Source organism: Periplaneta americana, chromosome 15 (assembly GCF_040183065.1).
Source record: "Periplaneta americana isolate PAMFEO1 chromosome 15, P.americana_PAMFEO1_priV1, whole genome shotgun sequence".
In the NCBI taxonomy this organism is placed as follows: domain Eukaryota; kingdom Metazoa; phylum Arthropoda; class Insecta; order Blattodea; family Blattidae; genus Periplaneta; species Periplaneta americana.
In genome coordinates, this window is record NC_091131.1 from 167907103 (window position 1) to 167923901 (window position 16799).

General features: G+C 36.6%; 1 protein-coding gene across 10 annotated transcripts in view; it reads right to left on the minus strand.

The window, feature by feature from the left end:
* The window catches only part of LOC138715519 (zinc finger protein 726-like), a 110122-nt gene extending 93492 nt beyond the window's left edge, over positions 1-16630 (minus strand). For 2 of the 10 annotated variants that reach the window (XM_069848548.1, XM_069848547.1), the window contains exons 1-5: positions 15909-16322; positions 15037-15405; positions 10371-10451; positions 7635-7720; positions 1447-1584 (exon numbers count right to left, since the gene is read on the minus strand). In XM_069848548.1, coding sequence (XP_069704649.1) covers positions 1447-1584; positions 7635-7715 — 219 coding nt within the window. In that variant the 5' untranslated portion in view covers positions 7716-7720; positions 10371-10451; positions 15037-15405; positions 15909-16322. Of the gene's footprint in view, positions 1-1446; positions 1585-7634; positions 7721-8811; positions 8980-10370; positions 10452-12343; positions 12787-15036; positions 15406-15908 lie in introns of those variants that run through there. The other 8 variants (XM_069848543.1, XM_069848538.1, XM_069848537.1 and 5 more) reach the window with 8 other exon arrangements.
* Positions 16631-16799: the final 169 nt, after the last annotated feature.

The following is a 16799-nucleotide window of genomic DNA, read 5'->3' on the forward strand; positions in this document are numbered from 1 at the left end:
GGGGGTTCAGATCAGGTGAGCGTGGAGGCCATACCTCTACCTATCCATCGATCAGGAAACCTTCGATCCAAGTACCGGCGAGCCGTACGACTGAAGTGTGCAGGAGCGCCATCATGCAAGAAGTGAATGTGTTGACGATTGATCAGTGGAGTGTCTTCTAAAACATGAGGTATGGTGTTTTCCAGGAAGTTTGTGTACGCCTGCCCTGTAAGTCTGTTTACAAGTACATGGGGTCCAACTAATCGATCACCAATGATACCGGCCCACATGTTGAGGGAGAACCGCACCTGGTGATGAGATGGAACAGTTGCACGTGGGTTTTCATATGCCCATACATGCTGATTGTGGAAATTTGTTATGCCATCTCGTGTGAACTGTGCTTCATCTGTAAATAATACTAAGGCAGGAAAGTTCGGATTTACACCACACTGCTGCAAGAACCACTGACAGAACCTAACTCGTGCAGGGTAATCTGCTGATGACAGGGCCTGTACACGTTGCAAATGATAAGGATACAATTGATACTCTTTCAACAGTCTCCAGACAGTCGTATGAGGAACATTGACTTGCAACGCTACCCTTCGTGTGCTGATAGAAGGAGTCATGTTCACAGCCTCCAGAATCTCCTCCTGTACTTCTGGAGTTGTAGATCTTGGTCGTCCCCTTCCCAAACCAGGAGAGTTAAATTTTCCATACTCGCACAGACGGTAATGGAGACGTACAAATGTCTTCCGATCTGGACATTGTCGCTGTGGGTACCTCTCCTGGTACATACGACGAGCCAGCGCAGCATTGCCGTCCGCCTTACAGTACATGAAGTGTATCTCTGCCAGCTCTTGATTTGAATACATGTCGCACAGTCTAATGCCTACACAACACTGAATGTAACCTTCGCCTCAGAATGAACTGTCAGAGTGCCCTCTTAATGTCTCCTTTGACGGCAACGACCTGCGGAAAGAAAAACGTTCCGGTGAATTTCAATGTTGTGAAGGCCATAACTCGGAAATAAAGCATTTCCGGACACGTTGTAATGAACTATTTTGATTGTCTACATGTGGGAAATACATACCTGAAATTATGCCCCGTATTTTTTAAACACCCTGTATTATAGTAATGATAAAATATAAAGCTCGTTAAGGTTTCAAATAAAGAAGTTCTGAAATCAGAATTTTAAATGTAACCTGTTGCATCTACACCCAATATATGTCTTTAAAAAAAGTTATCTATAGAAAATTAATGAATTTAAAATAAAAAAATCAAATAAAGTTCAAATCTACAATATGCTGCAAGAAACAAATACATAATAATCATCAGGATAATGAGAACATTAACAGCTCCCTCATATGGCAAATAGCATTGTGTGAGAGATACAAATTTTGTTATGGCCAGAATGAAAGTAAGAAATTGGGAGAAAAAGAGCCAGCAAAATACATTAATCAAACTCACCTCAGCTTCACACTTCACCATGGGATAAACAATCGCCACTGGATTGTCTTCAAATTTAATCTCTGGTACGAGTTCATAGTTGTCTTCCTCACATTCCGTCTTCATTTCAGTCAAGTGCAAATTCATTAACTTGACGTCCTGAAGAATTCGGAGAGAACATAAATGAGAAGTTCATATCTACTGTTTGAAAATTATTTCAAGTTTCACAAGCTGAACTCTGGTTCTGTATCCCTGTGCACAGCAGACCACACTTTCACATTATGATATCCCAAGATAATATCAGCACTTAAACAACAGAAAGAGTTCACTAATGAATACTATTCTAATTCTGACTGACCTATCAAATAATTTTTACTGTTTACGTATAATTTTATGATTAAATTTGTATTTTGAATACACATCACAAATGCTAAGTAATAAACTCACAGAAGAGAATAGTTCTGGGACATCACAGTACCCTTTATGTATGTAATTACAGAAATTACAATGGCAGCCAACAAGTTAAGAGCCGCTATTCCAAGGAATGTAAAGCATGCATTCTTTCATAGCAAGAGCTGACAAACATGCCACCAAGACTTGTCTTAATCTGCTATGAAGTGTCAAACTGAAATGAAATCTGCTTCACCATGTGTATCCCATGGTTGTCCATTTGGAGGTTCACTAACACTGCATTCTACTTGCGAATATATATACTCATTACTTATAACCAGGGTTAGGAAGTTCGTGCCCTGGCGTATGTTTTTCAAGGATGCTTTAGCAAAGAAGGGCAGCACTGCTACTTACAGACCTGTTACTAAATCTACATATTACTCTGTGAAAAGATTTATTAAATCTACATACTTAGACTTCAACAAACAAAATTTGATAACACAATCTCAAGGGAAAAAATGGAACTCTCTGCATCAAAATCCACAGTTGATTCCCGATTTACCACGAAAATCGTCTGTAGCCGCATTTAGATTGGCAACAGGCCATGACTGTTTGGCCGAGCATCTGCATAGAATTGGAATATATCAGTCCCCTAACTGCCCATTGTGCAACTCAAACCAAGAAATGGATTCGGAACACCTCAAAATCTGTGCTTCAGTGGCTGGTCATGATAATATCTTTGAAAAATATTGGAGTGCAAGAGGTCGAATGACTTTATTGTCAAACGCCTGGCATTAGAAAACAACAACAACAACATGTTTTTCAAGGATTGTTACTGATATGCTGATAATTTATGTACACGAATTACGAATTTTTTAGTGCCCTGCTTGAATTTTATTGGATGTATAAATGCACATTTATGCTCTTTTAAGTAACTGCATCATATTTGAGTAAATATTATGTTTATTTGGTATATTTTAACACTCAAATGAGAAAAAATCTGTTTTAAAATGGGTTATTTTAGTGAATTGGTTAATAATTATTTTTTACTCGCAAACGAAGCAAATAATAAAAATAAGATTCCAATTCATGAAGTGTCAGTGTCCGTCAGGCAACTATTTCCATGATTCAGATCACGTGCAGTGTGGTGCAATGCCCTGGCCAGCTGCGTAAGAGACATGTCATACTGGCTTGCGAGAGGTAGGGAAATCCCCAACGTACTGGAAGAGATTACGCAATGAGAGATGTAGGTAACAGAACAGAACAGTTTCTTTGTGAATAGCGACGAGGCAGGATGGCTACCGACACTGTTAAAAATGCCGAAAGTGGAACCAAGTAATGCAAACAAGCTTAAAAGTTTACAAAGTGAATTTTATAGTAATCTTATTAATACAGATGGCAGTGTTTTATACTATAAGACATGTGAAAAAAATATTGGGAGTGAAAAACAATTTCAAGTGGTTCAACATATTATTACAGAGAAACACAAGGCACTAGTACCAAAAAAGTGTGACAGGAGTGAAAGTATCCAACAGCTATTAGTGTCTTGTCTTGAGAAGATTTTTCATGGGAAGTATCCCTCACGCATTAGTGAAAAATTGTAATACAGCCCTTATTTCGTTGCAGAGCCAAGTGCATCTCCTTCTCAATAAAAAATGTAAGTTTGTAAGGCTATTTTGCTATGTTTCAGTGCATGTTTTTGTCTATATTTCGCATATTTTGAGGGAATACTTTCATGCATATTACAGGAGTTTTTATAGCATGAACTTCCTAACTCTGTTTATAATACAAAAATCCTTAATAGATTTGTAAAGTTTATAAAACAAACTTATATAAAAGTTTGTTATAAAAAGGTAAAAAGGTAAAGGTATCCCCGTAACATGCCATGAAGGCACTTGGGGGGCATGGAGGTAGAGCCCCATGCTTTCCATGACCTCGGCACTAGAATGAGGTGGTGTGGTCAGCACCACGCTCCGACAGCCTTTTACCCCCGGGAAAGACCCGGTACTCAATTTTATAGGAGGCTGAGTGAACCTCGGGGCCGTTCTGAAAGTTTGGCAACGAGAAAAAATCCTGTCACCACCTGGGATCGAACCCCGGACCTTCCAATCCGTAGCCAGCTGCTCTACCAACTGAGCTACATATTTAAATTAAAAGATCTGATTAGATCTCAAAAGTGTAAATGCGGAAAAAAAAAAAAAAACTACATGTGACATAATGGCAAATAAAACGACAACCTCTAGGCTTGATTTTAGGTAGCTATATTGTATTATCTACTGAATATAGTTTCAAAAAGTAAATGTGTTTTAATGTCATGTGCTATAGAGACTGGAAGGGGAGTGATGCACCAAAATTTAAGAGGTTAAATATAAAAAAACCTTTACTATACTTTTCCTTCGATGAAGCACTGTTAAGCAGGAAACAATAGTTTTTGCCCAGTATTTTCAGCACTCTATTGCTGTAACAGCCGAGAGAGATGGCTGATTGTTATACAAACAGATAGCTAAAAATAATCTGAATGGTTAGTATCCTGAGTCTGTCTTTGCAAATTAAACAGTTTACTCATGCATTTAATTTTATTAATTGCGAAAATCGTTAAATGAATCTTGCAACACAGTGCAGTGTGAGATGTGTGTGACTGAGTACAGCAGAGGAGGAGAAAAAGTTAAGGGATGGGGCAATGACATAATCTGACCTTCACTTGCTGTGTTGACATGTCTGCTGTCAGTTTTTGGAAACGAACCTTCGTACCTTCTAATCAAGCAACAGTAAACATCGAGGAAATACCTAGACATGACTATCATATGTGTGGAGCAGTTCAGCAGAATGCTCAGGCAGCTGCTCGGGTGTGTACAGAATGATTTCCACAAAGAAGAGCTCTATATCGACTCATGATTACAGCCACCATCCAGCGAATAGCGAACAAGGTAATGTCCTGCCCATGGTGGACCTGCACGTAATCTTAGAACTTGTCAACGAGGATCCCAACAGGAGTAGTAGACAAATCACAGTGATAGTAGTGGGTGAGTCATTCGTTTTAAGAACACTAAAGAAAGACCTGAAATGCCCATACATATGCAGCATGTACCGTATCTATCAGAAAGAGATTTTCAACCATCTACTGCATTTTCTGAATGGTTTCTCTGTTAACCCACAGTCTTAGTGAATCGTGTATTGTTTACTGACGAAGCCTGTTTCACGAGAAATGAAATTTTTAATTTCCATAATATTCATGTATGTTCAAAAGAGAATCCCCATGCTATGCGACAATCCAATTAACAGGAAAGGTTTTCCATTAATGTTTCACAAAATTTTTGGGGAACACCATCACAGGATCTGTGGTTTTACCTCAAAGGCTGAATGCTGCTTCATATCTAAGTTTTCTGCAAGAAGATCTTACTTAACTATTGGAGAATATCCCACTGGACACCAGGCACGAACCAAGGTATTAGCATGATGAAGCACCTCCTCATCACCATTGCAGTGCATCGCTATCTGGACGAATCTTTCCTCAACAAAGGATAGGGCATGGAGGACATGTCAGCTGGCCAGCAAGAAGTTCTAATCTCAATCCCCTAGACATTTTTCTGGGGGTAGTCAAAAAATAGTGTACCAAAGAAAAGTGGACACGTTAGAAGATCTGAGGGAAGATGTGCTTGAAGTCGCTCAGGAAGTCACTCAACATGAAGTGCTGAGAACAGTCAGTGAAAGTTTTCTACGATGTTGTCGATCATGTGTCACTGTCAATGGAGGGCACTTTGAGCATCTCTTGCATGGTCATTTATTCAAGAAAGCTTTTTGTTTTATTTGTTTTTCCTTTTCTCATTTGGCCTAGATGTAGAACATTAACTTCGATTTTCAGTTTCCATGTGTTGTTTTCAATTTGGTACATAATTTAAACAGAAAACATTTATGTTAATTTAACATTTTTTCAGTATCAAATTACATGTAAATAATGACGTGTGTTGCTTATTTTCATTAGTGTTAACTTAATGTAAGAAAACATGTCAGTAAAAATTACTACAATTTATTTCTAATATCACAATATGCGTATTTCCGTTCAAAATTACGATAACTATACTGTTTTCGCTGTAAGAAAAATCCTAATGTAAACATAAGCACGTTGCTGTCATACCCGTGATTGGCTCCCAGTCGAAACACTAACACGACGCAGGAAAATATAGTTCGTATTTGGAAATAATAATCTTGCATTATTTGAAAATAAAAAATTGAATTCTAGTTGTTAAATACGATGAAACATGTAACTTCACTCATATGTAAAACGCTATGTAAAAGAAAAACTACTTTTATATTATGTTATGTACTATGGACGTGGATGAATACCAACAGTAATACCGAGGTAGTCTGTTCTTGAAGCAAGCTGGCGTCACTTGAGCTCGTAACGTGGTACTGAAGTATGGCTTCTGCATCCTCGGTGTGTGTTGAAACCCTCTCAAATGTCTTAAACAAAACAAATAGTCTTAAATGTGTGAATTGAATCCAACGTTATCTATTCAGAGCAAGTCAATCAGACCGCATGTTCCAGCTGGAAGAGATAGAGATAACTGACGCTGTTGTGGACAGTCTCGTCATAAATCCTCCAACGAAAGTTCTGACGACTCCAATTTGGAAGAAATAACTCCTTTTGTCCGGCAGCGGTTGACCTTACACCTAAGTTTAAAATAATTTAATTACAGTAATTGTAAAGTCAATGTTTCCTAAGCAAACGAATGCATAGTAGTGAGGTTAGACCTCCTTGATGAGTAACGGGAAATGTTTAACATGAAACAGAATGTACAACAGTAGGCGGGAACACGTACTGAGAATCTATGGCGCCAAACAGTGGCGAATGAAGCCTCACCTCAGTCACTTGCTATTGTTTACATTAGGATTTTTCTTACAGCGAAAAGATTATACGCCACAAGTGCACTACTTCATTCCCTTCCTACCCTAAAGAGACAGAGAGACGAATGCTGTGTTGTTGTGTTTCTCATCCTGAACTACTAACCCGGACCTGCCACATGCAGCTTGCAGCTGCTACAGATATTGCAGTAGCTTGATGTTTCCAAATGTTACACAGAAACGGAATGATTTCCTCTAAATGGTGAATGTTAGAAAAAAACTTGTTTAGATTTTTCAAATATCTCCTCGTGATCTCTTACCAGATTCATTTTGGTACAGTGGTTACCTTCCATGTCGCATGTAGGTAATACAGACGTGGACAAATTATTAGCAAAATTTGAGATTTTTATTATATATTTTTACAGAATATGATTCTTCAATTTAGACTACAGTTGACATTTTTGTGTATTTCCAAATTATTAGCAAAATTGAAGATTTGTATTGTATATTTTTCAAAATTTAACTCCTCAATTTGGACTACACTTGATATTTTTGCATATTTACAAATTATTAGCAAAACTGAAGGTTTTTGTTTTATATTTTTACAAAATTCGATTCTTCAATTTGTACTACAGTTGACATTTTGGATATTTCGAAATTATTAGCAAAACTGAAGATTTTTGTTTTATATTTTTACAAAATTTGACTCTTCAATGCAGTTGACAATTTTGCTAATTTACAAATTATTAGCAAAATTGAAGACTTTTATTATATATTTTTACAAAACTTGACTCTTCAATTTAAACTACAGTTGACATTTTTGCATATTTCTGTCTACTGTAATGATGGAAATATCCAAAATTGTCAAATGTAGTCTAAATTGAAAAGTCAAATTTTGTAAACAGAATTATCATAAAAATCGTCCATTTTGTTAATAATTTGTCCACGTCTGTAGATGCCAATTACTTTCAACATACCTTCTTTTCTTCCAAATCGGTGTTATCACTCCTTTGTATGGCCAACGGGTCAACCTTGGGTTCCATGTTGATTGCATTCATCACAACTGAAAGAAGTGATTAAGAAACTCACATTAATTTTAAGAATCTGGCATGCTGAATAAAACTTACTGTATATACTTGTCCAGGTTACGTGAAACATTTACTAACATCATCTCAAAGAGCAGAAATAACTAAAATGCTCTCTCAATTAATATCACTCAATAAAAGAATTGTATTCCAATGGATACCATCCCATTGTGGAATCCTGGGAAACGAGAATGCGGATGCTTTAGCAAAGAAGGGCAGCACCTCTACTTACAGACCTGTTACTAAATCTACGTATTACTCTGTGAAGAGATTTATTAAATCTACATACTTAGACTTCAACAAACACACTTTGATAACACAATCTTAAGGGAAAAAAATGGAACTCTCTGCATCATAATCCACAGTTAATTCCCGATTTACCACGAAAATCGTCTGTGGCTGCATTTAGATTGGCAACAGGCCATGATTGTTTGGCTAAACACCTGCATAGAATTGGAATATATCAGTCCCCTAACTGCCCATTGTGCAACTCAAACCAAGAAATGGATTCGGAACACCTCAAAATCTGTGCTTCATTGGCTGGTCATGATAATATCTTTGAAAAATATTGGAGTGCAAGAGGTCAAATGACTTTATTGTCAAACGCCTGGCATTAGAAAACAACAACAACATTTATTAACAATAAAAAACAAAAAATACTTCTTCCAAAAATTGTAGAAAAGTAGTACGCTGAAAGGAATTTCATGACAACTACTAAAGGCGACTCTGTAATGACGAGTATACTAACAAAATGGAGGAGAAACTGCCTACTGAAGGAATGGCGAATGGGAGAAGACTTAAGGGCAGAAGAAGATATCAGATGACATTAAGATACGCCTATAGAGATCATATGCATAGACTAAGAGGAAGATAGAAAACAGGAAAGATTGGACAATGCTGGGTTTGCAGTGAAGGACCTGTCATTTGGCAGAACACTATGTATATGTATGTATTAAGAAATTTTTTTAACGCTAATTTTATCCGCGAACATTTAATAGGGCTTTTTTTTCTCTTTTGCAAAGAAGACCCCCAAAGATTTACACTGCAGCCTGAGAATTATTGTGCTTACCACTCCTAATCTGTTAATGATGTTTGCAGCCAAATGATCACACCCCGCTCAAGCCACATGGTGAACTTAATCTGGGCTATGGTGTGGATGATAGTCATATGTGAATAATGGAAAAATGAGTCCGAGGTCCAACACTGAAAGTTACCGAGCAATTTTTCTTCTACTGCATGAGGAAAACACTGGAAAAAACCCCAAGCAGGTAACTTGTCACAATCAAGATTTGAACCCTGGCTCACTCATTTCACGATCAAATGTGCTGTTAGTCCACAGTGATGGATTATTACTATTATTACTATTATTATTTATTAGGTAACAGGCTCTAGTAATAAGTCAGAAAAGTGCTGAAGATAATTCCGTAGAACGTTGCTTACAAGATCTAACTGGCGATGTCATAAGTTCAGCAGAAAATATGTCAATTAAAAAAAATTGATGAAAGGGTCACAACATCACTGATGACGTCACGAACGTATACGGCAGCCATATTGGATAATATAATATAGTCTCCAATTTCGTAAGAAATTTTATGAAGTCCACAGGATATACAATATAGAAATTTACATCACTTTAGGGAGCATATCACTAAATTTCTAAATATTCAATGCACCAACAAAACCTCCATACGTCATATATAGGGTTATTTATATATTATTTTAATGAACCGAAGTACATATGATGTTTCCATTGCAGACATTCTGTGTCATCGTAAGATGAAAGAGGAGTAGAATGGAGAAAAATTCTCCCCGGCACTGGGATTTGAACCCGGGTTTTCAGCTATACATGCTGATGCTTTATCCACTAAGCCATACTTGTCCTCTTTTTTATCAATTTGAATCTGATTATCCTTCTAATGACTATACAAATATTTGGAAATAAACTGTCCAGTTTTAATTCCCTCAGACTATTTCGGAGATTCATAGGTTTCAATGGGGTTAGTCCTAAATTAGCGGCATGAATTGATTTTAAATATTTCGGTTCATCACTGATCTCTTTGTTGATGTCTTCATAATATTTTTCACGCAGTCTAGCACCCATATTAATATCTTCCAATTTCTTCTGTCTCTCCTCGTGCTTCTCAGCTCCCGACTTATGCTTATACTTGTCCATTGTGCAGTTAAACCATAACCGGTAACAGAATTTACTAGACAAATGACAACGAAAAGACGAAAGTTTCGACACGAAACATACAATGTACTGAAAAGGAAACATGATCCTGAGACTTCGGTTTGGAAGAGTCCACTAGCATATTGCAGTGGGCCAGCAGGGGGTTAGTAGTTAAAAAGGACAAGCCAATAAATAATTGAACATGTTCGGTACAAGCGACGGGAACATAGTTCAGGCAAATGCCGGGGCCCTCAAGTGTCGTGTCGGTGAAAGTTAATGTGGGAAACCGATATTTTATTATATAAAAGTCAAATATTTACATATGAAGTGGCAATTTGTATTAATTCTACTATTGTTTAGTCAAAATGTCAACTTTATGTAATAAATTTTCTTACAAAATTTTACCCATATGTATCTACGAATAATTATTCATGATAATAAAAAATAATCTGACTCACTTAATCTGACGGGCCCTTATTGCTCACGGGCCCATATGCACTTGCCCCCTTTGCCTCCCTTCTCGGCAGCCCTGGCTGTATCTACAAAAAAGCAAAGTATCGAGAAAAATGAGCTTAAAGTTTTCTGCACAGTTCCTTTTGATTACATTACATTACAAAATTACTGAAACAAACAAAAATTATATTAATTCAGCAATTTAACAGAAACTGCAGATACCGCTCTTTACCACAGCATGACTTAATATATAAATATCTGCCTTAACTACAAAATGCCGTATGTTGCAGCCCTGCTATGGAAAAGTGCGGTATCTGCATAAAATTAAGAAATGAAGGAATAGGCATCCAGAACCATAAGGGCCCAAAGTACGGAATCGAAGTTATGAGAAAAATTGACATTAATTTATGACATTCAAATTATTACTCAGATTTCTAATATGTGAGATTTGATTTGTTCATGGTACAATCTTATACATCCCACAATATCTATTAAAATATATCAGAACATGCATATACGCTAAAATATACAAATTTACCACAGTATGCTTTAGGCCCTTATAGATTCACTGTAGGCCCTTATGGTTCTAGGCACCTTTTATGTTGAATTCTGAAGTTGACGATTCTCTATTTTAATTAATAATGCTACATGAATAATATGCAATAGCAAATGCAGAAACCCATTAGTAACAAAAATTGAATACATGTGATAAATCCATTCTAATTATTTCACAACATGACATTATGAGAGACAAAAAAAAATAATAATTTATGCAAGTCATGAACAAAATTACAGTATTAACTATGTAATATTATTAACAATAATCAGTCTCTAAACATAAGTATGCACAAATTATTTACTGTATTGGTAAATCTCGCCAGAATTTCATTCTGTTTTCTGGAATGACTTTTTCCAAGGTTTTCACATGTCTATCTCTCTTCTCAAGATCAAATTCACAGAGCTTAACCAGATGTTCAGGGAAATGCATGCCATGTCTTTTCTATGCTTTCTTTTGCAGAAAATCTAAAGTTTTGTAACTTTCAGTTTCATTATTTGTACTCCAATACATAGCTACCTCTCGCTGATTTCACATGAACGATATCCTTGAGGTAAGGTAGTGGTTTTGTAGATTTTTTCTGATAGACAGTGTAATCTTTCCATTTGTAGTAGTTTGTGTGATCCATCTTTATTACTTCCATTTTTCCATTATTTGCATCTTGACAACCGTGTACAAAATCTTTAAAGTCATATATTCTTTTCTGCTTTTTAAGACATATTTCAACTTGGTGATGAATATTGTCATTGCTTAACAAGGCAGTATATGCAAGGCATAACAGAAGCCTAAACCCTGGCACAGATTCATATGTGCCTTCATCAAACTTTCGTACTGTCACAAAAATTATATTGGTATGACAGTTGAAGATGCATACACGTACCGGTAGTAGGAAGGGAACTACCTCAGCACTAGTATAACTCAATAGTCTGTTGAACAGAAAACTTGCAACAATCAAACCATGTATTTTTCTAATACCTGTTCCCTTTCCACAAACAACACAAATAAATAAATCGATAAAGACAATTAAGTTTCTCAAGTCACTTGCAAATCTTTCTTTAATTCAGTTATCAATCAAATCCTACAGAAAATTATTAAAATATCTCGAAAATGCCTAGGATTTATAGTATGGAGTGCTGAAAATTGGATGTGATCACTGGGAGAGCTGTATGCCCATCCGCCCCATCCCAAATACATATGGTAGGCCTATTTTACTTACATACCAAATTCGTCATACGTGAATGAAAACCATGGCCATACTTCCTAAATGTGATGGGGTTTTCAGTGTCGACAACACTTCTCACATAATACTAGACAAATACTCTAACCCAACCTAAACCTCATAAAACTACACACCAAACCTAACCTGTCACAAAATAGCCTATACACCTAATCTAACCTAACCTATCACATAATACTACATACCTATAGTAACATTCCTTATTTTCAGTATCATTTAGTTTGCAAATGTTGCCCTCCTTGGTTTACGTCGTGTAGGAGGCCATCTAGTGGAAGAAGTGGAATGTGATGGCAGGCAACTCTTGTCTCCATTCTTCATAATTACATTTAGTTCGTTTGCCGTATGTTTTATGCTGTGTATTAATCAATATTATTAGTAGGTTATTTTACGACGCTTTATCAACATCTTTGGTTATTTAGCGTCTGAATGAGATGAAGGTGATAATGCCGGTGAAATGAGTCCGGGGTCCAGCACCAAAAGTTACCCAGCATTTGCTCATATTGGGTTGAGGGAAAACCCCGGAAAAAACCTCAACCAGGTAACTTGCCCCGACTGGGAATCGAACCCGGGCCACCTGGTTTCGCGGCCAGACGCGCTGACCGTTACTGCACAGGTGTGGACTGCATTAATCAATGTGTTAATGCAGTGATAATTATATATAGTGCAATAAAAATTGAAATGTGTTCTGGCTGTGATAAAAGTGTTTAAAATTAGTTCATAGTGCCACATTGGCAGTGATAAAAAATTGTGTAGACTAGTATTCGTTCATTGGCAGGTGGATGCTCTACCTCAGACGTGGGCATTTAAAGAGATGCGCCGTACTACTCTGATTGCTGCAACACGCATCACCTGTTAACGTAATACTCAGCGGTGGATCGCGTGAAGTATTGAAACACGAAACGTTAAGTAATTACGCAGGACAAAAAGATACACAGTTTTCTACAAATGTCATTTTTATGAATAATGAAAATGAAAGAAAACAAATTTTCCAAAACAAATACAAACTATTTTACAAAAAGCTGAAACATAACTGTATTTCTAATTTAAACAATTACTGTAAAAACCTTATACAATGATATAGAACGTACAATTCCACAACAGTTAAAAAGTAATGGCATAATCTGAACCTATTTGTTTCGAAAGGGCATCAGTCACTGATTTGCATCCTTTGAAAATAAAATTAAGAAACTAAGGAAAAATAGATTCTTAACAAAATATCAAGCAGATTACTAAGAAACAGAAAAACAACAATTAGGTTATTTTTTAAACTTCTTACTGTAGTTCTTTGTTATTTTGTCAATTTACGTCAATTGACTCATGCCCTTAAAAGAAAGGATTCGTTTATTCTTCTTCGTCACGTAAATCAGCAAGTGTTTCAAAATTGGGAGTTATGTCAGACATTGCAATTGTCAGCTGATAGAATAAATTTTCGTTTGAAATGCGTCATCTTGATTTGGATTTTACAATGGCCAACTGAGAAAAAAAATTGTTCACAAATAAAGGTTGAGCCAAACATAGAAGCAATTTTCATAACAAAACTCCGAAGATGTGAATATTTTACTTTGCAAAGTTGTTTGAGCTTATATACATCTAAACCAGCCATATTTGTGCACTTGCACTTGGGGTTTCGAGGCCAGACGCGCTAACCATTACTCCACAGGTGTGGACTACTATTATTATAAAAAAATAAAATAAAAAAATTTGTTCCATTAAAACGAGTCTTTTCATAATGTCGCTCAACGTGCTAGTAAAATTTTGTAGCATAATAAGCACCTAACGCTTTCCCCTTCTTCGCAACAAAAGAATTCATTTGTCCATTCTTTGTGGAAATAATATTTCTGGACTCTTTTACTTCAGGAGCTTCCTTAGTGAGAGACTTTTTTTTAGTGAAATCCACCGTTGACCGCCAGTGCTTCAACCGGTGGGACAGGTACCCCAGCTAGGGGTGTGGAGGGAGGGAGATCACGTCCTTGCGTTCGACTCCGTTCGACATATACTACTGATGCCCACGTCTGCTCTACCTCGTCTCCAATTTTCACTACTCCATCCTATAAAATTCCAGGCACTTTCAAGGTATTTCAGCAATTTTCTATAGTGCCAAGTACATAAATAATCTTCACTAATTTTGTTTACAGCATATATAATTCGCCATGTATTGTGGGTCCCTATCACCATGGCATGGCGCATCCTCAGGTTGCGGATCGAGGAGACGGCCTCCAGATATGGAGGGTAGCTGTGAATATATTATTAAATAAGCAGTCGCGGACAGCCGATGAGGGGTGGTTCTCCAGCTTGGGGGTTGTGCGAAGGGCTAACAACCCATCACCGTAAAAAAACAGCTTGTTACGAATGCTTCAAATAAGCCTCGGAATGGGACTGATTCTCTGGCAAGACCACAGCAAAGGTTTTGTTAGTTGGGAGGCCAGAGGGAAAAAGACCTTTAGGGAGGCCGAGACGTAGATGGGAGGATAATATTAAGGTGGATTTGAGGGAGGTGGGATGTGATGATGGAGAGTGGATTGGTCTTGCTCAGGATAGGGACCAATGGCGGGCTTATGTGAGGGCGGCAGTGAACCTCCAGGTTTCTTAAAAGCCAGTAAGTATATATAATTCGACTAAAAGCCAACTAGGTAGGGTTAACGTGATAGAACAACCGTAAAGAAACACCTCTTAATTTTTAATAACTATTTCAACAATCTCCTTAAGTGTTACATATTTTCGTAAAATACCAATATTTTCCCCGTGCGGAAAGTACAAGAAAATCGCCTAAACTTACTGTCCTTGTTCTCTTTAAGTTTATAATATGGTAGAATGTTGTAAGTTGCGTCAGTTATAGAAGAAAGAGAATTATAAATGTACAGTAGTCACATAGACCTACCTGTTTTCAGCATTGAATATTACAATATTCTCCGTCACTTAATATCATGACACTTAACAGCAAAACTCGATTTCACTGTACGTTCAGCCACACCACCGGCTGTACCGGTAACGAAATAGTCGTTGTTGCTGTTGTTTTATTTCTACACGCCCATACCCAACGTTGACGTCAGAGTATTAGCACAGTCTGCTATATATACAATCAGAAGCTCAGTACGTACAGAATATGCATCCAGCGAATAGGGATTATAGAGAATGGACACTTCGCGTCGGTACCTTTGATGTAGCCGGACTGATTTCAATGATCTTCAAGCCAGCTAGAGGGTGAGATTCTGCTTCCTCCCTAGAGTTGGCGCTGGCATCACACCAGCTAGCAGTCGACACAGAGGAAATATAACACATATAATTAATACATCTAGGTACATTATGTACTCAAATAAATTGAATCCATAAAATAATAAATCCGTCATTAACTGTAATGTCTAGACTCTAGAGTTCCTTTATAATGAGTTGGCGTTGACCTCAACAACAATTGAAATATGTATTGATTTGATAGCACTGAAAATGGAAAAATAAAACTCTTATGAGAAGTAAAACCATATCCCTATATTATATTATATATAAATATTAAACGAATTTAATACATAATTTTATAATGTATTATATTATTTTATAATGTAATTTATTATATTTGAAATATAAAAAATTATTATTACATCTAGTTTGTCACTGAGAAATAAGGAAAAGCTGTTAACTTGAATATATTAGAAGCAAAGCATTACTGGATTATGCAAATAAGGTAGGCGATGTTTGGATCCTGTGTCTCAACTCTATTCTCAATTATTATCTTAGCGTATGCTCGATTACACTAACCTCTAGCACTTGAATTGGAACTAAACGCCGGCACACAGAGAAACAAAACACAGGAATATTCGCTCAGTGTCCATTCTTTATAATCCCTATTCACTGATGCATCCAATGTGGCAATAACAGAAGTTCAGTTGCTATAGACACAGTATAAAATACTGTGCTATAGAGCTCACTGATTGTTCTTAGTACTCTCAGTTACTAACAGCTTGGAGCATTGTATCGCGAAAAATGCAAAAAAATCATCTCAAGCTTCGTGACTGTATGTACTAGAGACCAAAGAGCACAAAATAGAGTAGACAAAAACAACTTGGAAGTGAATCCGAGCTTGCGGACAGTCGCCATCACGATGCTACCAAAACCAGTGTTGCCAACTGTTGTTCGTATAATTCCGCTAGATGGCTTTCGAAAACACGCAATTTTCTAACGAATATCTCTATATTTTATTGTATTTATTATTATTATTCAATAATAATAATAATAATAATAATAATAATAATAATAATAATAATAATGGTCAAGATAGAGCATCCACCCGCCAATGTAACGAATATTGCACACATTTATCATTCCCAATGTGGCGCTATCAAGCAATTTTGAACCCTTTTATTACAGACACAACATATTTCAATTTTTATTGCACTATATATGTTGCCGTTAAACACAAAATCCGACAAAACTAGTTTGAACTAGTAAGAACTAGTTTTAAAATATAAATAGATACAAAGAAAGCGAATTTTCGTAAGATCTAGAATCAATGACAGGTTAGGTTTGGTTTGTTTAGGTTCTTTTTTAGGCTTATGCCAAACAAAAACCTAAACAAACCAAACCTAACCTGACATTGATTCTAGATCATACGAAAACTCACTTTCTATCTATCTTTATTTGCTTAAACTA